Consider the following 22,792-nt stretch of genomic DNA (forward strand, 5'->3'; position numbering starts at 1 on the left):
AGCCATGTAACTGTCTAGGGTATGGGGACCTTGTCAAACACCTTACTGAAGTCCATATAAACTATATCCACATCCCTTCCCTTGTCAATTACCTTTGTCAGCTGTTCAAAACACTCAATCAAGTTGGTGAGATATGACCTTCATACAAAACTATGCTGCCTGTCACTAACTAGTCCATTTTCTTCAAAATATGTATACGTCCTGAATCTACGTCCGCTGGTTCGAGGATTCCCCTCCAAGGGAAACAATTGTATCCTCTCCACTCTATCACTTCCACTCAATTTTGTACACCTCAATCAAGTCATCCCTCAGGCTTCTTTGCTCCTAGAAAAATCACCCCAACCTATCCACTCTCTCCTCCTAGCTATACTTCCCTAGCCCTGGCAATATTCTTGCAAACCTCCTCTGCTCTCTCCAGAGCAGTTACGTCCAGCCTGTGACAATGCTCCAGTGTGGCTTCACCAGTGTTTTATACAATTCCAATATTATATCCTAACTTTTATATTCTATACCCCTGCCAATGAAAGAGAGCATTCCACCTGCCTTCTTTACAACCTTATGTACTTGTACTGCTGCCTTTAGGGACCTGTGTACTTGTACACCAAGATCTCTCACTTCATCTATCTCTCTTAGTATATTCCCATTTATTGTGTATTCCCTATAACTGTTTAACCTTAAATGCATTACCTCACACTTCTCCATGTTAAAAACTTTACCGAGCATCATCACTTAAGGTTCCCTTCAAGTCCTACACTACCTTGATTTTGAACTAAAATGCCTTTTCTTCACCGTCACTGGGTCAAGATCTTGGAACTCCCTTTTTAACAGCACTACCTTCAACAGGTGGACTACAGCAGTTCCAGAAAGCAGCTCACCATCATAATAAGGACAATTAGGGATAGACAATAAATACTGACACCCACATCCTATAACATAAAAAAAGTACTGAGGTGAATGCTAACTAAGGAAAACACCCCCAACTCTCATCAAATCTTGTCTTGCCACCTGAAACTGAAGGCTATGATGAGGTGCGGAACCAACTAGGAGGTTCCTGACAGAATCGAAACCGAGCAGTTATTTAATTTATTTGAGGAGTAAGTTTTTGTCAAATAATAAGTTGACATTCATTTCCATTTCTTTATGAAGCAAAAGTTAATAGTTCACAGTAAATTGAGTACATAAATGCAACCTTCACAGCTTGTGTTAATAAAATATCTGTACAAATCCTTAACATTTACAGTTTCTTACAAAACAGTGAATTCATATATACACAATTACTATGAGTACAGAGTATCAGATATAATTCTAGATCATTCCATTGAGTTTAGTCCATTCATAAATGTCTTGTTCACAGACAATGTCTGAGTTGATGAGCAGATATCTGTCTCCAACACAGAAATGTTTCTGACAAGCTGCACATTTAAAACACTCCAGGTGGTAAACCTTGTCTTTGACGCGCATTGTCATTTCATAGGCCCGGATTCGCTTGTCACAGGCAGAACAAAGTCCATCTTGACCAAATAACCTGAGAGGAATAAAAGGAAGTTAGCCTAAAGCATTAGAAACAGTGAAGCATTCTATTAAATCTGTATTTGATCAAATGGATAGCCATTGATCAGCAGAAAAAAGAAACAATAGAGGTCCTCAGCATTTGAGAGCTAACAGCACCGTGGCTATACCTACACGACATCAACTGCAACAGTTCAAGAAGGCTATTCACTGCCACCTTCTCAAGGGCAATTAAGAAGGGCCAAAAATGTTGGCCTAGCCAGTGATGCTTCACATAAACGAATAAAAAAACCCACTAATTTTGGTGCTGAAATATATGGTTCCAGCTTTAGTCAAGGTTTCTGCTCTTAATATTAGCTAAAAGGTGGTAACATAATCACCATAATCCCAGGTGACCATAAGCTGTTCTCCCCTTTGAGAAGGAGAGCTGACTAGAATCACAGAAAGCCTACAGTGCAGAGACAGGCCATCTGGCCCACCGAGTCTGCGCCAATCACAATCCCACCTGGGCCCTACTCCCATATCCTTACATATTTACCCACTAATCCCTCTAACCTACGCACTTGAGGATCACATCACAGGCGAGGGACAAGGTTGAGAAGGTGGAGTCTTCATGAATAACCTCAGCCAGTACAGGAATTAAACCCACATTGTTGGCATCACTGCATCACAAACTAGCCACTATGCCAACGGAGTTAACCAACTCCCCAAGGCAGACATCATATCTGGCTGCAGTTCCCTTTTGCCTGGAGTGTCACATCATTTTGACTTCTTGAGTGATAGAACATAGAACATAGAACATAGAACATTACAGCGCAGAACAGGCCCTTCGGCCCACGATGTTGCGCCGACCAGTTACAAAAACAATGACCCACTAGCCTATACCAATCCCTTTTCGTCCATAAACCTATCCAGAGATCTCTTAAACGCCCCCAAACTAGACGCATTTACAACTGCTTGGAGCCTTGGATGTCCTAGAAAATGTTAAAATTAAAATTAATTCTCCATTCAGTTTGGATATGTGTCAAGCTTTTTATATATTCATTCATGGGATGTGAGCATCATTGGATAGACCAATGTTTATTGCCCACTGCTAAAGGGCATTTAAGAGTCAACTACATTGCTGTGGATTTGGAGTTAGATGTCGGTCAGACCAAACGAAGATGGCAGATTTCCTTCCCCAAAAGGAACATGAGTGAACCAGGTGTGTTTTTATGACAATTGACAATGGTTTCATGGTCATCATTAGACTTTTAATTCCAGATTTTCACCATCTGCCTTGGTAGGAATCGAACCCAAGTCCCCAGAGTTTTGCCCCGGGTCTCTGGACAGCTAATCCAGTGACAATACCACTACGCCACTGACTCCCAAAAGCTGCAGATACTTAGGCATCGTCTGATCAGTGTTGCTGATGGCACAGAGATTTGAAGAAGTCCTGTCTTCACAGTAAAAATAACCTCCATCACTGTGCTAAATGGGACAGACTTTGAACAGATCTAACAATGAGGTACTGTGGGCCATCAAGAGCAGCGGAACTGCACTCCAGCCAATCTGTAACCTCCTGGCCCAGCATATCGCCAACTCATAAAAAAGTTTAAAGTCTACTTATTAGTCACAAGTAAGGCTGACATTAACACTGCAATGAAGTTGCTGTGAAATTCCCCTAGTCACCACATTCCAGCGCCTGTTCAGGTCAATGAACAAACCAGCACATCTTTCAGACAGTGGGGGGAAACTGGAGCACCCAGAGGAAATCCACAAGACATGGGAAGAATGTGCAAACTCCATATAAACAGTGACCCAAGCCAGCAACTGAAACCGGACTTGATGCTGAGAGGCAGCAGTGCTAACCACTGTGCCAGTCTGGTGATAACCATTATCATCGAGCCAGGGGATCAACCCTGGTTCACTGGAGTGCAGGAGAGCATGCTAGGAGCAGCATCAGTCATACCTAAAAATGAGGTGTTAACCTGGCGAAGCTACCAAACAGGACTACTTGCATACCAAATGGCATAAATAGAGAGTGATAGACAGAGCTAAGTGATCCCACAACCAACAGATCAGATCCAAACTCTGCAGTCCTGTCACATCTAGTCGTGACTGGTGGTGGACAATTAAACAACTCAGTGAAGGAGGAGGTTCCACAAATATCCCCATCCTCAATGATGGAAGAGCCCAGCAATCAGTGCAAAAGATAAGGCTGAAGTATTTGCAGCAATCTTCAGCCAGAAGTGCTAAGTGGATGATCCATCTCAACCTCCTCCAGTGGTCCCCAGCATCTCAGACACCAGCCTCCAGCCAGTTCAATTTGCTCCCCGTGATATCAAGAAACCGTTGGAGATACTGGATACTGCAAAGGCAATGGGCCCTGAGAACATTCCAGCAATAGTACTGAAGACTTGCGCTCCAGACTTGCCGCTCCACTAGCCAAGCTCTTCTAGTACAGTTACAACACTGGCATCTACCCAACAATAACCACCTTTTTATTCCTAACATAGGAGTAAAATGCTTTTGGATAGAGGAAAAACTGGTCCTCTTAGGGACAGAGGAGGGGAACTGTGCTTAGAGTCCAAGGGAATGGGGGTGATCCTGAATGAATATTTTGCGCCAGTATTCACGAAGCAGGGGGACCTGGTGTCAGGTACTGTCTTGGAGGGAGTTGTTGACCCGTTAGAGGAAATATCTATTACGAGGGAGGAAGTGTTAGGGTTTTTAGGTAGTATTAAAACTGATAAAGCTCCGGGGCCTGATGGCATTTATCCCAGGCTGAGGGATGAGGGATGAAATTGCTGGGCCTCTGACACAAATCTTTGTCTCTTCTTTGGACACAGGTGAGGTCCCAGAGGACTGGAGGATAGCGAATGTGGTACCATTGTTTAAAAAGGATAGTAGGGATAACCCGGGTAATTATAGGCCGGTGAGTTTGATGTCAGCGGTAGGGAAGTTGTTGGAGAGGATTCTTAGAGATAGGATGTATACACATTTAGAGTGTGGCGATCTGATTAGTGACAGGCAGCATGGATTTGTAAAGGGGAGGTCGTGCCTTACAAATCTGGTAGAATTTTTTGAGGAGGTGACAAAAACGGTCGACAAAGGACGAGCCGTTGATGTCGTCTATATGGATTTCAGTAAGGCGTTTGACAAAGTCCCTCATGGTAGGTTGGTGAAAAAGGTTAAGGCTCATGGGATACAAGGACAGGTATCTACATGGATTGAAAACTGGCTTGGTAACAGGAGACAGAGTGTAGTAGTGGAAGGGTCCTTTTCTAGCTGGAGGTCTGTAACTAGTGTGTGCCGCAGGGCTCAGTGCTGGGGATCTTTGTTATTTGATATATAAATGACTTGCAAGAGGGAGCAACTGGTGTGATCAGCAAGTTTGCAGATGACACAAAGATGGCTGGACTTGCTGATATATTGGGCAGAGAAATGGCAGATGGAATTTAATCCAGATAAAATGCAAGGTGATGCATTTTGGAAGAAATAATGTAGGGGGGAGTTATACGATAAATGGTAGGCCTATTAAGAGAACAGAAATGCAGAGGGACCTGGGGGTGCAAGTACACAAGTCCCTGAAGGTGGCAGTACAGGTGGAGAAGGTGGTGAAGAAGGCCTATGATATGCTTGCCTTTATAGGAAGGGGTATAGAGTATAAAAGCTGGCGTATAATGTTGCAGTTGTATAGAACGTTGGTTCGCCCGCATTTGGAGTACTGCGTCCAGTTCTGGTCGCCTTACTACCGGAAGGATATGGACACCCTGGAGAGAGTGCAGAGGAGGTTTACCGGGTATGGAAGGACTGAGCTATGAGGAAAGATTGGGCAAATTGGGGCTGTTCTCCTTAGAAAGGCGGAGAATGAGGGGAGATCTAATAGAGGTGTATAAGATTATGAAGGGTATAGATAAAGTGAACAGTGGTAAGCTTTTTCCTAGATTGGATACAATAATTACAAGGAGCCATGGGCTTAGGGTGAGGGGGGGCGAGGTATAACTCAGATGTTAGAGGGAGGTTTTTCACACAGAGGGTGGTGGGGGCCTGGAATGCACTGGCAAGTAGGGTGGTGGAGGCAGACACGCTGGGGTTGTTTAAGGTTTACTTAGACAGGCACATGAGCAGACTGGAGATGAAGGGATACAGGAGACTTTTCTAAATAAAGATCAAAAGCTTTGGGACGTCCCTGGGAATCAACTGATTCCTATGGACCTTCCAACACATTTCATGGCTCACTTGCTTTATTTCTGCGCTTCTGGGGATTCCATAAATGTCTGTCTAAGTTTTGCATGTTTATTGATGTCTTTTCTTTTACTTCACAGGTGATTCGGTCTGCCTTGTTGACCAACAAGGGGCATACACGCGGTGGGTCGTGAGAGGGCTGCTCTTGGATGTTGCTTTGAGAGTTGCCCAGTGCTTCACGTCGTTAGTGTTCGCTTAAACTGGACCAACTGACGGGCAACACGACAGCTCAGTGACTATCACTGTTTGCTGTGCAGATACATGGATTTGGGCCAGTGTCTGCAGGGGTTTGCACATTCTCCCCGTGATGGCGTGGGTTTTCTCCAGGTCCTCCGGTTTCCTCCCACATCCCAGAAACATGCTCTTAGGCTGATTGGTGTAACAAATTGTCCCTAAATTAGTCTTCCCTCAATCTTCCCCAATAGGTGTAGACAAAGGTCATGGGTAGAGGAGGGCACTCAATGTTAAAATAGCGGCATGGGCCCGTTGGGCCGAAGGGCCTATTTCCCGTGCTGTGTTATTCTTTGTCCTAATATGGAAAATTGCCCAGGTATGTCCTGTACAGAAAAAGCAGGACAAATCCAACCCGACCAATTACTGCCCAGTGTACTCTTGAACTTCAGTGAAGTGATGGAAGGGGTCATCGACAGCGCTATCAAGCAGCACCTGCTTAGCAATATTAGGCAGGAACTGAAGAATGTCGATTGGGGGCAGATGTTCGAGGGCAAATCAACATCTGGCATGTGGGAAGCTTTCAAGTGTAAGTTGATAGGAATTCAAAACCAGCACGTTCCTGTAAGGATGAAGGATAAGTATGCCAAGTTTTGGGAACGTTGAATAACGAGAGATATTGTGAGCCTAGTTAAAAAGAAAAAGGAAGCATTTGTCAAGACTAGGAGGCTGGGAACACAAAGCAAATATGGAATACAAGGAACTTAAGCAAGGAGCCAGGAGGGCTAAAAGAGGTCATGAAAAGTCATTGGCCATCCAGTTAAGGAAAATCCCACGGCTTTTTATACATACTGTTCGTATAGGAACAATTGAGGACTCTGGGTCTGTACCCATTGGAGTTTAGAAGGGTGAGGGGGGGATCTTATTGAAACTTACAGGATACTGCGAGGCCTGAATAGAGTGGATGGGGAGAGGATGTTTTCACTAGTAGAAAAAGCTGGAACCAGAGAGCAAAACCTCAGGCTAAAGGGACGATCCTTTAAAACAGAGATGAAGAGGAATTTCTTCAGCCAGAGAGTGGTGAATCTATGGAACTCTTTGCCACAGAAGGCTGTGGAGGCCAGGTCATTGAGTGTCTTTAAGACAGAGATAGATTCTTGACTAATAAGGGGATCAGAGATTATGGGGAAGGGGCATGATAAAAATATCAACCATGATTGAATGGCAGAGCAGACTCAATGGGCCAAGTGGCCTAATTCTGCTCCTATGTCTTATGGTCTTTATATATAAAGAGCAAGAGGGTAACCAGGGGGAGGGCTGGCCCACTCAAGGTCAGGGGAGGGAATCTTATGTGTGGAGCCAGAGGAAATGGGCAATGTATTAAATGAGTATTTTGCATCAGTATTCACCAAAGAGAAGCACTTGGTGAATGATGAGTCTGGGGAAGAGCATGTAGATAGTTTGGGTCATGTTGAGAGTAAAAAGGAGGTACTGGAAGTCTTATTAAACATTGGAGTGGACAAGCCCCCTGGGCCTGATGGGATGTATCCCAAAATACTGAGAGAGGCAAGGGAGAAAATTGCTGGGGCCCTGAGAGAAAATCTTTGTATCCTCACTGGCTGACGAAGAGGCAAACCCCGAAAGCTAGTGGTGTTTACTACCAAATAAACCTGTTGGACTTTAATCTGGTGTTGTGAGGCTTCTAACTGTGCTTACCCCAATCCAATGCTGGCACCTCCACATCGTGACTACAGGGGAGGTCCCAGAGGATTGGAGAATAGCCAGTGTTGTTCCTTTGTTTAAGAAGGGTAGCAAGAATAATCCAGGTAATTACAGGCTGGTGAGCCTTACATTAGTAGTAAGGAAATTATTGGAGAGGATTCTTCGAGACAGGATTTACTCTCACTTGGAAATAAGTGGACAGAATAGCAAGAGGCAACAAGGTTTTACGAAGGGAAGTTCTTGTCTCACTAACTTGGTCGAGTTTTTCAAGGAAGTGACAAAGATGATTGATGAGGGTAGGGCAGTGGATGTTGTTGACATGGACTTCAGTAAGGCCTTTGACAGGGTCCCTCATGGCAGATTCGTATAGAAGGTCATAGGGTCATAGAGGTTTACAACATCAAAACAGGCCCTTTGGCCCAAGTTATCCATACTGTTCATTGAGGTGAAGTCACACTGGATAGGGGTGAACTGACAAGGTGGCTACAAAACTGACTCAGTCATAGAAGACAGAGGGAGCAGTGGAAGGGTGCATTTCTGATTGGAGGCTTGTAACAAGTGGCATTTCTCAGGGATCAGTGCTGGGACCTTTGTATTATACTTCCCTTCAAATCATATATATATATATATATATATAACTGGTTTGATAAGTAAGTTTGCAGATGACACAAAGATTGGTGGAATTGTGGAGAGTGATGAGAACCATCAAAGGCTACAGCAGGATATAAATCAGTCGGAGACTTGGGTGGAGAGATGACAGATGGGAATTTAATCTGGACAAATGTGAGGTAGTGCATTTTGGAAGGTCTAATACAGATAGGAAATATACAGTAAATGGCAGAACCCTTAAGAGTAATGATAGGCAGAGGGATCTGGTTGTACAGGTACACAGGTCATTGAAAGTGGCAACACAGGTGGACAGGGTAGTCAAGAAGGCATACGGCATGCTTGCCCTCATCTGACGGGGCATTGAGTTTAAAAATTGGCAAGTCATGTTGCAGCTTTACAGAACTGTAGTTAGGCTGCACTTGGAATATAGTGTTCAATTCTGGTCGCCATGTTACTAAAGGATGTGGAGGCTTTGAAGAGGGTACAGAAAAGATTTACCAAGATGTTGCCTGGTATGGAGGGCATTAGCTATGAGGACAGGTTGGAGAAATTTGGTTCATTCTCACTGGAATGACAGAAGTTGAGAGGCGACCTGATAGAAGTCTACAACATTGAGGGGTACGGACAGAGTGGATAGTCAGAAGCTTTTCCCAGGGTGGAAGAGTCAATTATTAGGGGGCACAGGTTTAAAGTGTGAAGGGCAAAGTTTAAACAAGATGTACGAGGCAAGCACATGGAGGGTGGTGAGTGCCTGGAACTCACTGCCGGAGGTGGTAGTGGAAGCGGATGCAATAGTGAGTTTTAAGGGGCACCTTGACAAATACACGAATAGGATGGGAATAGAGGGATCTGGTCCCCGGAAGGGGAGGCGGTTTTAGTTCAGTCGGGCAGCATGATCGATGCAGGCTTAAAAAGGCCAAAGGGCCCATTCTACGCTATAATTTTCTTTGTTCTTTGTTCTAACCTGCGCAGTGATGCCCAGTTTGGCTTTCACCAGCGTCACTCAGTACCTGACCTCATTAGAGCCTTGGATCAAACACGGACAAAAGAGCTTAGTTCCAGAGGTGAGGTGAGAGTGACAGCCTTTGACATCAAAGCTGCATTTGACTGAGTGCAGTATCAAGGAGCCTTAGCAAAACTGGGATCAGTGGGTATCATGGGGCAAATTCTCCACTGGTTGAAGTCATACCTGGTACACAGCAAAATGGTTGACGTTGTGGAGGGTCAGTCATCTCAATTCCAGGACAACCCCACAGGAGCCCGTCAGGGTAACGTCAGATGCTTTATCCTTCCATCCGTCATAAGATGAGAAGAGAGGATGTTCTCTGATGAGTGCACAATGTTCAGCACCATTCACGACTCCTCAGATATTACAGAATCATAAAAAAACTACTGTACAAACAGGCCCTTCGGCCCACAAGTCGTGCTGATCATATCTCTACCTACTAGGCTTACCTATAACCCTCAAATCTATTAAGTCCCATGTACTCATCCAGAAGTCTCTTAAAAGAGCCTAACTAATTTGCCTCCACCACCACCGAAGGCAGCCGATTCCACTCACCTACCACTTCACCTCTGAGTGAAAAACTTACCCCTGACATCTCCTCTGTACCTGCTCCCCAGCACCTTAAACCTGTGTCCTCTCGTAGCGACCATTTCAGTCCTGGGAAAAAGCCTCAGAATCCACTCAATCAATACCTCTCATCATCTTATACACCTCTATCAGGTCACCCCTCATCCTTTGCCTCTACAAGGAGAAAAGACCAAGCTCTCTCAACCTATCCTCATAAGGCATGCCACCCAATCCAGGTAATATCCTTGTAAATCTCCTCTGCACCCTTTCAATGGCTTCCACATCTTTCTGTAATGAGGCAACCAGAACTGAGCACAGTACTCCAAGTGGGGCCTGACCAGGGTCTTATACAGCTGCAAGCAGCTGTATTGAAGCAGTCCATGCTCAAATGCAACAAGGCCAACATCTTTGGGTTACCATTGACCAGAAACTCAACTGAACTCAGCACAGAAATACAGTGCAGATAAAAAGAGCAAGTCAGAAGCTAGGAATATTGCAACGAATAACACCACCTGACTCTCCACAGCCTGTCCACCATCTACAAGGCACAAGTCAGGAGTGTGATGGAATATTCTCCACTTGCCTGGATGGGTGCAGCTCCAACAACACCGAGGACAAAGCAGCCCCACTTGATCGGGACCACAGCTACAAACATCCACTCCCTCCACCACCAATGCTCAGTAACATAGAACATAACAGCGCAGAACAGGCCCTTCGGCCCACGATGTTGCGCCGACCAGTTAAAATTAGTGACCCACTAATCTAAACCAATCCCTTTTCGTCCATAAACCTATCCACGGATCTCTTAAACGCCCCCAAACTAGGCGCATTTACAACTGCAGCAGGCAGGGCATTCCAATCCCTCACCACCCTCTGGGTAAAGAACCTACCCCTGACATCCGTCCTATAACTACCCCCCCTTAATTTAAAGCCATGCCCCCTTGTGCTAGCTTTCTCCATCTGAGGAAAAAGGCTATCACTATCCACCCTATCTAAACCTCTAATCATCTTATATGTTTCAATAAGATCCCCTCTTAGCCGCCTTTTTTCTAGCGAAAACAACCCCAAATCCCTCAGTCTCTCCTCATAGGACTTCCCCTCCATACCAGGCAACATCCTGGTAAACCTCCTCTGCACCCTCTCCAAAGCCTCCACATCCTTCCTGTAATGTGGGGACCAGAACTGCACACAATACTCCAAGTGCGGCCGCACCAGAGTTGCGTACAGCAGTGTGTATATCTACAAGGCGTAATTCAAAGATCCATGACCAAACCCATGACCACTACCATCCAGAAGGACAAAGGCAGCAGATAAATGGGAACACCACCACCTGCCAGTTTCCCTACAAACCACTCACCATCCTGATTTGGAAATATATTGCTGTTGCTTTGCAGCTGCTGGCTAAAAACCCTGGAATTCCCTCCCTAATGATATTGTGGGTCAACCCACAGCACGTGGACTGCAGCGATTCAAAGCGGCAGCCCACTACTACCTCCTCAAGGGCAACTAGGGATGGGCAATAAATGCCTACGTCCCACAAATGAATAAAAAAATGCAGTTTGAAGAGACTGATGAATGAAAGGAAAGAATAAATGGCACTGATCACAAGGGAATATTATTGTTACATTTCTGCATCATGGGAAGGGCACCCCTAAATGTAACTCACCCAATTCATTTATGGGAATCAATCACACTACAGAGTTTAAATTTATATCAGTTATAGATTTTTAACCCAAAAGCTTTGATTTCAGGTAACAGGATTTCTGCATTAAAATAGAAAGAAAATACAAATAAATCTGTCATACCTGAGGTAATCTCTTCGACAAAGCTTTCTGCCCAGTTTATAATACAGTCTCCGACCCACTTCACCTAGTCTACAGCCACAGAGGTCACAGCTCAGACAATCTTCATGCCAATATTGATCGATAGCTTTCAGGAAATAACGATCTCCAATATTCTGTTGACAACCCCCACATGTTAATAATGAAGGAGGTATCTGTAGAACCTCATCCACTGGCTCCCTGTAAAAAAACAATTGTCAAAAGTCAAAGTACAATTACCAAAGTCTGAGGTTATGTGCCAACCAACTCAAGAACAGCTTCTTCCCTGCTGCCAAACTTTTGAGTGGACCTACCTCGCAATAAGTTGATTTTTTTTTTACACCCTAGTTATGACTGTAACACTACACTCCGCACTCTCTCCTTTCCTTCTCTATGAATGGTATACTTTGTATAGCACGCAAGAAACAATACTTTTCACTGACTTATTATTGTCACGTGCATTGGGATACAAATTAAATTGAGATTAAAAGGCAATTTAAGTCAAGAGTACTGAGATTTCCTTTCAATCTGTTAAGACAGGGAGAAGGTCAAGTTAATCCACTAAACGTGTGAAAGGTACAAGTTTGGGATGTGAAAGTCATGATGTGGAGATGCCGGCGTTGAACTGGGGTAAACACAGCAAGAAGTTCTCCCCACTCACCTGACAAAGGAGCAGAGCCCCGAAAGCTAGTGGTGTTTGCTACCAAATAAACCTGTTAGACTTTAACCTAGTGTTGCGGGATTTCTTAATGTGAAAGTCAGTCAGGGCTTGCTTTCTTGGTTGTAATGCAGGAACTCGTGCTGCAAGTGCTTGTGTGCAGTATTTCCATATGGCAACGATGCCATCATCACTCCCTTCAACACTGCGCACCTCGACAAATGCTGCCCTGACACCATACTCCTGTAAGGAGGTCATTCTTCGGAAAATGGGGACTGACTGACAGGGAATTAGATTCAGATGTGGTTCAGTACTTAATAACGCCTGTAGGGGGGGACTCCAATATAAAAATTACCTGGAAGGATTGAGTGTGTCCAAATTTGCAATGAACTTATAATCAACAATGAAATGATTCTCCAATGCTTTAAGTTTCAGAGTGAACAAAGATTGATAACACTGCATATCACACCTAATTGGCACAGAAATGTAATTAACATAAATGCATAGGAAATAAATCTCAACAATATTAATAATTTGCAGAATGGGCACAATATAAGAAAGCATTATTTTGGTGGTTTGAATCAAGAGGCCAGAAACTGAAATAGAGCAAGGCCATTAAGGTACGTTGAAAATGTAAAACATCAGAAGTATAGGGCGGGATTCTGCGGCTGCGCTCCCCTCAAAGCTGGAGATTCCTGCCCGAGGCCAATGGACCTTTGCACTGTCTGCCTCCCACCCCCAACAATTCCCGTGGCAGGCGGCACAGGAGAATTCCAGCCAAGGTCTCCATGCCTGCTACACTATTCTATATGGTCATGACTGATCTTCGCCTTCAACTCGACATTCCCATCCATTCCCCATTTCCCTGGATTCCCAGAGAGAAATGCATGGGTAGAATTTTCCCTCCTGGGACTAAGTCCTAGGGGAAGGGCAGAGGGCAAATCAGACAATACCACCTGACTTTGGCCTAATTAATGATGCAGTTGGGGATTTCCTGATGTATTGTGTGACATTCTGAGCTGAATGGCACACAATACCATAATATCCACACACTTTTTAAAAAGTGCCAAGGTAACAACCTACTCAATATTGAGGAAGGAGATGGCTTGAATTAGGCAGGGAGTGTCCTGTATCTGGACAGTGCCTATGATATGCTCCAGAGGACTTCCCTGCAGCGCAAGAAGCAGATGAAGGACCCCATCCACTCCACCAGGATATATCAGCCCTCAACTGTTACAACTCATTCCCAGGAGGGGTCACTAGATTTCACAGAATAGAGTCATAGAAACTCAACAGGGCAGAAGGAGGCTATTCGAGCTAACAACCCCACCCAAGCCCTATATAAACCCATAGTCCCACGTATTTATCCTTGCTAATCCTTCTGACACTAAGGACCATCATGGCCAATCAACCTAACCCACACATCTTTGGACTGTGGGAGGAAACTGGAGTACCTGCAGGAAACCCATGCAAAAACAGGGAGAATGTGCAAACAGCTAACCACTGCCTTCTCGCTCCTCTATGGAAACTTTCTTGGTACAAGCCCCAATTTATTGAATTCTGGACACCTCAGCTAAGGATGGATGAACTGGTCGACTTCCTTTATTCGACCCCCTCAGCTGGTCACATCTAGCTTATTTCAAAAAAGATGCCTTCTTCTGTGGATATCTTTGTCCAGTCCCAATACGTTTATGTTTTAAAAGGAGTTAATTTAACTCAGCTTCCTTAAGTTAGAGGATGGGTGAGTTTGTTAGCTAATAAACAAGGAAAATAATAAAACACATGTGTATACACTTACACAGATTACAAATAAGAAGTGAGTCCAGAATTAGGTAAACAGTAGATATAGGAATCCACTTTTGACAGTAGATGGTGAAATTCTGCAGCCGTTTGTGCTTTATGATCCCCACCGCGATGACGCAAGCAGCTGAGTAGCTCATTGAAGTTTCAGGCTCTTGTAGTTTAGCGGAGAAGTTGTCCTGCTTGTTTCAGCAGAGAGAGAAACTTGCATTTTTACCTGCCAGAGCCTGGGGGTCCCTCCTGCCTTTTTGTTCCTGTGTCACATATCCTAACACACCCACATCCATTCGTGGTTAGTCCAAACTGACCAAGTTTATAGTTGGCTTTCAATCCTAGTCTCCTGTATTTCTTGGAAGGCAAAAATCTATATAACAGGTCTGGAACACAATTTACAATATATAATTCCTGCTGAGAGGATAATCAGCTTCCACTCTCTCCATGGAAGAATACAGTACGGCGCTGCATGCCTTTCAACAAAGAACAAAAAAAAGTACAGCACAGGAACAGATCCCTCAGCCCTCCAAACCTGTGCCCCTAACTAAACTGAGAAAAAAACCTTCTGCCCTTACTCGGTCTGTATCTCTCTGTTCCCTCCCTATTCATATACTCATTCAGATGCCTCTTAAAAGGTTGCTAATATGCCTGCTTCTACCACCTCTGGCAGCGCGTTCCAGTTACCCACCACTCTGCGTGAAAAACTTTCCCCTCATATTTCCCTTAAACTTTCCCCCTCTCACCTTGAACCTGTGGCCCCTTGTAATTGATACTTCCACTCTGGGAAAAAGCCTCTGATTATCCACCCTGTCTATGCCTCTCATGATTTTGCAGACCTTTATCAGGTTTCCCCTCAGCCTCATCTTTCCAGTGAAAAGATCCAGTTCCAGATCCGAAGATCCAGGGTGAGGGATCTAAATGGATATAAAATTGGCTTCTTGACAGAAGCCAGAGGGTGGTTGAAGAGAATTGTTTTTCAAACTGGAGGCCTGTGACCAGCGGTATGTCTCAGGGATCAGTGCTGGGTCCGCTGTTATTTGTCATTTATATTAATGATTTGGATGAGAATATAGGGGGCATGGTTAGTAAGTTTGCAGATGACACCAAGATTGGTGGCATAGTGGACAGTGAAGAAAGTTATCTCCAATTGCAACGGGATCTTGATCAATTGGGCCAGTGGGCTGATGAATGGCAGATGGAGTTTAATTTAGACAAATGCAAGGTGATGCATTTTGGTAGACTGAACCAGGGCAGGACTTACTCAGTTTGATGTGTTCGTGTCCCGCCTATTTTTGTGTCCTTTGCAAACTTGGCTATAGAGCCTTCTAAAGTTTATTTATTAGTCACAAAGACTTACATTAACACTGCAATGAAGTTACTGTGAAATTCCCCTAGTCTCCGCAGCTGGTGCCCGTTCAGGTCAATGCACCTAACCAGCACATCGTTCAGAACGCGGGAGGAAACCAGAGCAGCCGGAGGAAACCCACACAGACAAGGGGAGAACATGCAAACTCCACACAGACAGTGACCCAAGTCTGGAGTCAAACACAGTCCCTGGCACTGAGGCAGCAGTGATAACCACTATGCCACTGTGCCACCCCGTATGCCTGTATCAAAGTCATTAAAGATTGTAAATAGCCGGGCCCCAAGGACCGAACCCTGCGATCCCACGAGTTACTTTTTGCCATCCAGAAAAAAAAATTAATCCCAACTTTGTCTTTTGTCCATCAGCCAGCCACCTATCCAAGCTAATAAATTACCCCTAATCCCACGTGATCTAACCTTGTGAATTAACCTTTGTGCGGCACCTTATCAAAAGCCTTCCAGAAGTCCCAATATACTACATCTACAGGAACCCCATTCTCCATTTTTCTTTTCATATCTTCAAAAAGCTCTAGCAAATTAGTCAAACATGTTTTGCCAATTTCTCCCCATCTATTTTGTCCAGTCCCCTCAGGATTTTGAACATCTCTATCAAATCTCTTAGCCTTCTTCTCTCCAAGAAGAACAGGTCCAGCTTCTCCAATCTATCCTCATAACTAAAGTCTCTCATCCCTGGAACTAATGATCTGCCACTTTATCAGGTGCCTCCTGGAATTCCAAGTATGTCTACATGGCCCCCCTTTATCCACAGGACATGTTACTCCCAGGTGCTGTGAGGCAGCAGTACTAACCACTGTCCCACCTTGCTGCTTCTCTATTCATCTGCATTAGGGTTATATAAATAAATTATATTAAAAATCTGTATAAAAATTGGCAGAAGGATGAGAGAGGACATGAGGAAATTCTTCTTTTTGCAGAGAGTGGTGGGTGCCTGGAAATCATTGCCCGAGTTGGTGGTGGAGGCAGAGACCCTAAGCTCATTTAAAAAGTACCTGGACATGCACCGCAAGTGCTGTAAGCTACAGGACAATGGGCTGACTGCAGGAAGGCAGGATTAGAAAAGACACCTGGGTATCTTTTGTTAAGGAATCCCAATGTATCTTATACTTACATAAAGAGCAAGAAGGTAGCTAGAGAAAGTGTTGGTTCACTCAAGGATAAAGGAGGGAATTTATGTTTGGAGCCGGAGGAAGTCGGTGTCTTTAATGAATACTCTACACCAGTGTTCACAAAGGAGATGGATGGTGAGCCTTTGGCCCAATCAGTCCATGCCAACCATCGCACCTTCCCAGCTAGCCCCAATCGCCCAAGTTCGGCCCATATCCCTTTAAGTCTTTCCCATCCATATACTTATCCAAATGCTTTTTAAACGCTGCTATTGTATTTGCGTTTCTCTGGCAGCTCATTCCGTACACGCAGCACGCTCTGCATGAAGAAATTGCAGAGGGCGGTAAGTGCCTGGAATGCACTGCCTGTGGAGGCGGTAGGAGCAATGTTTAAGAGGCATGTTGACAGATACGTGAATAGGCAGGGAATAGAAGCATACAGACAGCTTAGAGGCAAATGGTCTTTAGTTTAGAAAGATGTCACGTGTCGGCGCAGGCTTGGTGGGCTGAAGGGCCTATGTTTCTATGCCGTACTGTTTTCTGTCATTTGTTTTGTCTTTGGGTCAGCATGGACAAGATGGACCAAATGGCCCCTTTTGTGCTGGATCTTCTGTGGTTCTATGATCCTAAACCCTGAGAAACTTGAATGTTTAGGAATACTCAGGACTAGATAAGAAAAAAAGAGAGGCTTTTAGCAGGTACAAGGAGAGCAAATCAGCAGAAGCCTTAGTGGACTATGGCAAGTGCAGAGGGAAAATGTAAGAAAGCAATTAGGAAAGCAAAGAGAAATGGCGTGAAAAAGCAATGGCAGGTAGAGTTTGGGAAATCCCAAGAAATTCTGTGTGTATATTAAGGGAAGAGGATAACCAAGGGAAAGAGTGAGGCTCAATAGGAACCAAGAGTGCAATCTGTGCGTGGAGCTGCAGGACATTGGTCAGGTGTTAAATGACTACTTTACATCGGTCTTCGTTCGGGAGAACTCAACTTTGACCAGATCCTGTCTTATTTTCAACAAATTTGTCTTCTCCTAATCCAAAGCCATCTTTTGCATCCATCTTTCTCTGAGGCGGCAGAAAGCTCCAGACTTGCGAGGAAAACACTTCATCGAGACAGGATAAAAGAGAGAACCGAGTTTGAAATATCAAAGAGTAACGTCACAGGAAAGCATTAAGTTGATTCGCTGTTGAGTAACTGATGTTAAAGACCGTGTTTAAATAGCTGAAGCTAAAAGAAATGTATGAATTATTGGAAAAAAAGTATTATTTATTGGCTGTATCTAGATTTGTTCTGGTCTTAATTTAACATTTAAGATGTGTGAGGAGAGTACAGCTCAGTGCAATGTCTGCCTTGTCATTTGTGGGGAGTCCTGGAAGCTGCCAGTGTTCAAGCCAACCACATCTGCAGGAAGTGCTCCCAGCTGCAGAAGCTGGAGCTCCAGGTTTTGGAGCTGGAGCAGTGGCTGCAGACATCAGGGTGCATCTGCGAGGCTGCCAGTTACACAGATAGCATGTTTAGAGAGGTGGTCACACCACAGCTCAAGGGACTAGAGGAAAGAACTGCTGCCTCACAGCTCCACAGTCCTGGGTTCGATTCCCGGCATGGGTCACTGTCTGTGTGGAGTCTGTGCAATCTCCTGGTATCTTTGTGGGTTTCCTCCAGGTATTCTGGTTACTTCCCACAGTCCAAAGATGTCTGGATTAGATTGATTGGCCATGCTAAATTGCCCCTCAGTGTCAGGGGGACTAGCTAAGGTAAATACATGAAGTTATGGGAATAGGGCCTGGGTGGGATTGTGTTTGGTGCAGATCTGATGGGCCGAATGGCTTCCCTCTGCACAGTAGGATTCTATGATGCTATGAAAGGGAATGGGTGACTACCAAACAGTCCAGGAAGAACAGGCAGGAAGTGCAGGACTCACTAACTGGTATTCTATTTTGGAAGCTGATGAGGGCATGGAATCTCAGAGGAATACAGATGGAGCCACCCTATGGCACCACAAGCAACTTGACTGTACAAGGAGGGAGGAAGAGCACTAGTGAGAGGGGATTCCTTACACAGGGGAACCGACAGGTGTTTCTGCAGCCAAAGATCTGGTGTGTTGCCTCTCTGGTGCCAGGATCAAGCATTAATGAACAGCTGCAGAGCATCCTGAAAGTGGAGGGTGATGAATTAGAGCTTGTGGTGCATGTTGGTACTAACGGTATCAGTCAACTGAAGAATGAGTCTTGCTTCAAGAAGTCAAGAAGCTAGGCAGTAGATTAAAAAGCAGGATCACTGGATTACTCCCAGGGCCACGAGCTAGTGAGTATAGAAATAGGAAAATAGGACAGATAAATGCAGGCCTCAAGAGTAGGTGCAGGATGGAAGGTTTTAGATTCCTGGATCGCTGGGACCATTGTTGGGAAGATGGGACCTGTACAAATGAGATGGTCTACAACTGAACCACAGTGAGGCTTAAATCCTTGCAGGTAAAAAAATCAAAAGAGAAAATGCTGGAAAATCTCAGCAGGACTGGCAGCATCTGTAAGGAGAGAAAACAGCTGACGTTTCGAATCCAGATGACCCTTTGTCAAAGCTAAACAGCATAGGAAATGGGAGATATTTACACTGTAGGGTGAGGGAATGAAAGATGAATCATAGCCATAGAAACCAGGGGAAAAGACTGCTAATAACTCCTCAGAGTGAAAAAAGGGTGTGAATAACCAACAGCAGAGAAGCTGTAAGCTGTGACAGATGGACATAGAGTGTGTGTGTGTGTGTGTGTGTGTGTGTGTGTGTGTGTGTGTGTGTGTGTGTGTGTGTGTGTGTGTGTCAGGGGGTGGGGAGAGAGAAATGGGGCACAGATAGAATGGAGAAAAGGGGAAAGGTAAGGGAAGAGGGAATGAAATAGGAAGAAAGAGTGGGGGAAGATAGATGAAAGACAATAAAGAAATAGAACATAGAACACTACAGCACAAACAGGCCCTTCAGCCCACAAGTTGCACCGATCACATCTATACCTACCAAGCCATAGAACTATCTGTAACTTCCAATGCCATTAGATCCCATATACTCATCCAGGAGTCTTTTAAAAGACCCCAGCGAGTTCGCCTCTACCACCACCGATGGCAGCCGATTCCACTCACTCACCACCGAGTGAAAAACTTACCCCGACATCTCCTCCGTACTTGCTTCCCAGCACCTTAAACCTGTGTCCTCTCGTAGTGACCATTTCAGCCCTGGGAAATAGCCTCCGAGAATCCACCCTATCTATTCCTCTCAACATTTTATAAACCTCTATCAGGTCGCCTCTCAACCTTCGTCTCTCCAGGGAGAAGAGTCCCAGCTCCCTCAACCTATCTTCATAAGGCATGCCTCCCAATCCAGGCAACATTCTTGCAAATCTCCTCTGCACCCTCTCAATAGCTTCCACATCCTTCCTGTAGTGAGGCGACCAGAACTGCGCACAGTACTCCAAGTGGGGTCTGACAAGGGTCTTATAAAGTTGCAGCATTACCTCCCGACTCCTAAACTCAATCCCTCGATTAATGAAGGCCAGTACACCATACGCCTTCTTGACCACATCCTCCACCTGCGAGGCCAATTTAGGAGTCCTATGGACCCAGACCCCAAGAACCTTCTGCTCTTCAACACTGCTAAGACTCCTACCCTTGATATTGTATTCCTTCATCCCACTGGTCCTGCCAAAATGGACCACTACACATTTATCTGCGTTGAAGTCCATCTGCCAGTTCTCCGCCCAGTCTTGCATCCTATCTATGTCTCACTGCAACTTCTGACATCCCTCCAGACTATCCACAACACCACCAACCTTCTATAAAAGATAGAGAACAGTAAAAAGTAAATAAAATGGAATGAAAGCAAGAAGGCCAAGGTGGGGTAGAGCAAATCATCTGAAGTTGTTGAATTCGAAGTTGAGATTGGAAGACTGTAAAGTGCCGAGCCGGAAGGTGAAATGGTGTTCCTCCAGTTTGCGTTGAGCTTCACTGGAACACTGCAGCAAGCCAAGGACAGACATGTGCTTTGACTGGAGCAAGCAGAGAGCAGCGATTTGTGGTAGAGTGTGAAGGGTAAGCAATTGACTTTTTTTCTTAGTTTTTCATGGGATTTCTCTTTTTTTCCAAGTTTTTTAACGTTAAAGCAGAAGTAGGCCGTGGGGCGAACTGGGTAGGGTTTATTAGCGCACGAGGTTTAAAAAGCAGGCCACACTATACAGCGGGCAGCGCCAATAGCGGGCAGTGGAGTGAGCAGAGGGCAGAGTGAAGGCTGAAAGGCTTTGGCTCAATGGGCTTAGGTGGAAACAGGTGAGGCAGGGTAGGTTTAATTCTTAGTTTGTAAAAACTTAAAAACTAAGTAAATAAAATAAGGATGGAGGGTCAGGTGATGCATGTTCCTGTACGATGTGGGAGCTGGTGGACCCCATTGTGGCTGTCAGTCAGCATGTCTGTAGTAAGTGTTGGTTACTTGAGGAGCTCCAGCTCAGGGTTGACAAGCTACATTCTGAGCTTCAGACACTGCGACACATCAGGGAGGGGGAGAGTTACCTGGACACTGTTTCAGGAGACACTCACACCCCTTAGACTAACTAGCTTGAATTCAGCCAGTGGTCAGGGACAAGAGGGTGTGGCTGGGAGGGAGGCAGGTAGAGGGATCCAGAAAGTAGAGTTCCAGGAGCCTCAGTCCCTGAATCTGTACAACAGGTTTGAGATTCTTACTCCCAGTGTGGACAAGAACGGGGACTGCAAGGAGGACGAGCAAACTGCCCACGGCACTGTGGTGCAGGGAGCTGTTGAAGTAGAGGAAGTAGAAAGAAATGTAGTGGTAATTGGGGATGGTGTAGTTCAGGGCATTGACACTGTTCTTTGTGACCAGGATCGAGAATCCTGAAGGTTGTGTTGGGTGGTGCTTGGGTCCAGGATGCCTCATTTGGGTTGCAGTGGAATTTGGAGTGGGAGGGTAAGAATCCAGTTGTCGTGGTCCACGTCGGTGCCAATGACATAGGTAGAACAGGAACAAATGTTCTGCAGAGGGAGTATGAAAAGCTAGGAGTCAAATTAAAAAGCAGAACCAACAAGGTGATAATCTCTGGATTACTACCTGAGCCATGAGCGAATTGGCACAGGGTCAATAAGATTAAGGAGGTGAATGCCTGGCTCAAAAGATTACAAGTCATGATGTGGATGTGCCAGCGTTGGACTGGGGTAAACAGTAAAAAGTCTGACAACACCAGGTTTTAGTCCAACCGATTTATTTGATAGTAAACTCACTAGCTTGAGGGGTTTCCCTCTTCTTACATAAGGACATCAGAAATAGGAGCAGGAGTAGGCCATCTAGCCCTTCGAGCCTGCCCCGCCATTCAATAAGATCATGGCTGATCTGTCGTGGCTCAGTTCCACTTTCCCGCCCTCTCCCCATAACCCTTAATCCCCTCTCTTATCAAAAACCCATCAACCCGCGTCTTAAATATATTGAGCGAGGCAGCCTCCACCACTTCAACGGGCAGAGAATTCCAGAGATTCACCACCCTTTGAGTGAAGAAGTTCCTCCTCAACTCCGTTCTAAACCACCCCCCCTTTATCCTGAGGCTGTGCCCCCTAGTCCTACTGTCCTTTCTGAGCGGGAAGAGCCTCTCCACCTCTATCCTATCCATCCCATTCAACATCTTATACGTCTCAATGAGATCTCCCCTCATTCTTCTAAACTCTAACGAGTACAAGCCTAGTTTATTCAGCCTCTCCTCATAGTTCAACCCCCTCAACTCCAGTATCAGCCTAGTAAACCTCCTCTGCACTCCCTCCAAGGCCAAAATATCCTTGCGTAAGTGCGGCGACCAAAACTGCACACAGTACTCCAGCTGCGGCCTCACCAATGCCCTATACAGCCGCAGCAAGACCTCCCTGCTTTTATATTCAATCCCCCTCGCTATGAAGGCCAGCATCCCATTCGCCTTCCTGACCACCTGCTGCACCTGCAGGCTGGGTTTTTGCGACTCACGCACAAGGACCCCGAGGTCCCTCTGCACAGTCGCCTGCTGCAGTTTTTCGCCACGTAAGTAATAGTCCTTCCTACCATTATTCCTGCCAAAGTGGACAACCTCACATTTGCCAACATTAAATTCCATTTGCCAGTTCCTGGTCCATTCGCCCAGCCTATCTAGATCCTTCTGCAGACTCTCCACACCCTCCGCACAATTTGCCGTTCCACCAATCTTGGTGTC

At 45.3% G+C, this 22,792-nt stretch overlaps 1 protein-coding gene across 1 annotated transcript in view; it reads right to left on the minus strand.

Annotated features, from left to right (window-relative positions):
• Positions 1 to 1,065: 1,065 nt before the first annotated feature.
• lmo2 (LIM domain only 2 (rhombotin-like 1)) overlaps positions 1,066 to 22,792 on the minus strand; it is a 137,541-nt gene continuing 115,814 nt past the window's right edge. The window contains exons 4-5 of the mRNA XM_080189835.1: positions 11,620 to 11,835; positions 1,066 to 1,525 (exon numbers count right to left, since the gene is read on the minus strand). Coding sequence (XP_080045961.1) covers positions 1,306 to 1,525; positions 11,620 to 11,835 — 436 coding nt within the window. The 3' untranslated portion in view covers positions 1,066 to 1,305. The remainder of the gene's footprint in view (positions 1,526 to 11,619; positions 11,836 to 22,792) is intronic.

Source organism: Carcharhinus amblyrhynchos, chromosome 6 (assembly GCF_965287045.1).
Source record: "Carcharhinus amblyrhynchos chromosome 6, sCarAmb.v2.hapA, whole genome shotgun sequence".
NCBI classification, from domain to species: Eukaryota; Metazoa; Chordata; class Chondrichthyes; order Carcharhiniformes; family Carcharhinidae; genus Carcharhinus; species Carcharhinus amblyrhynchos.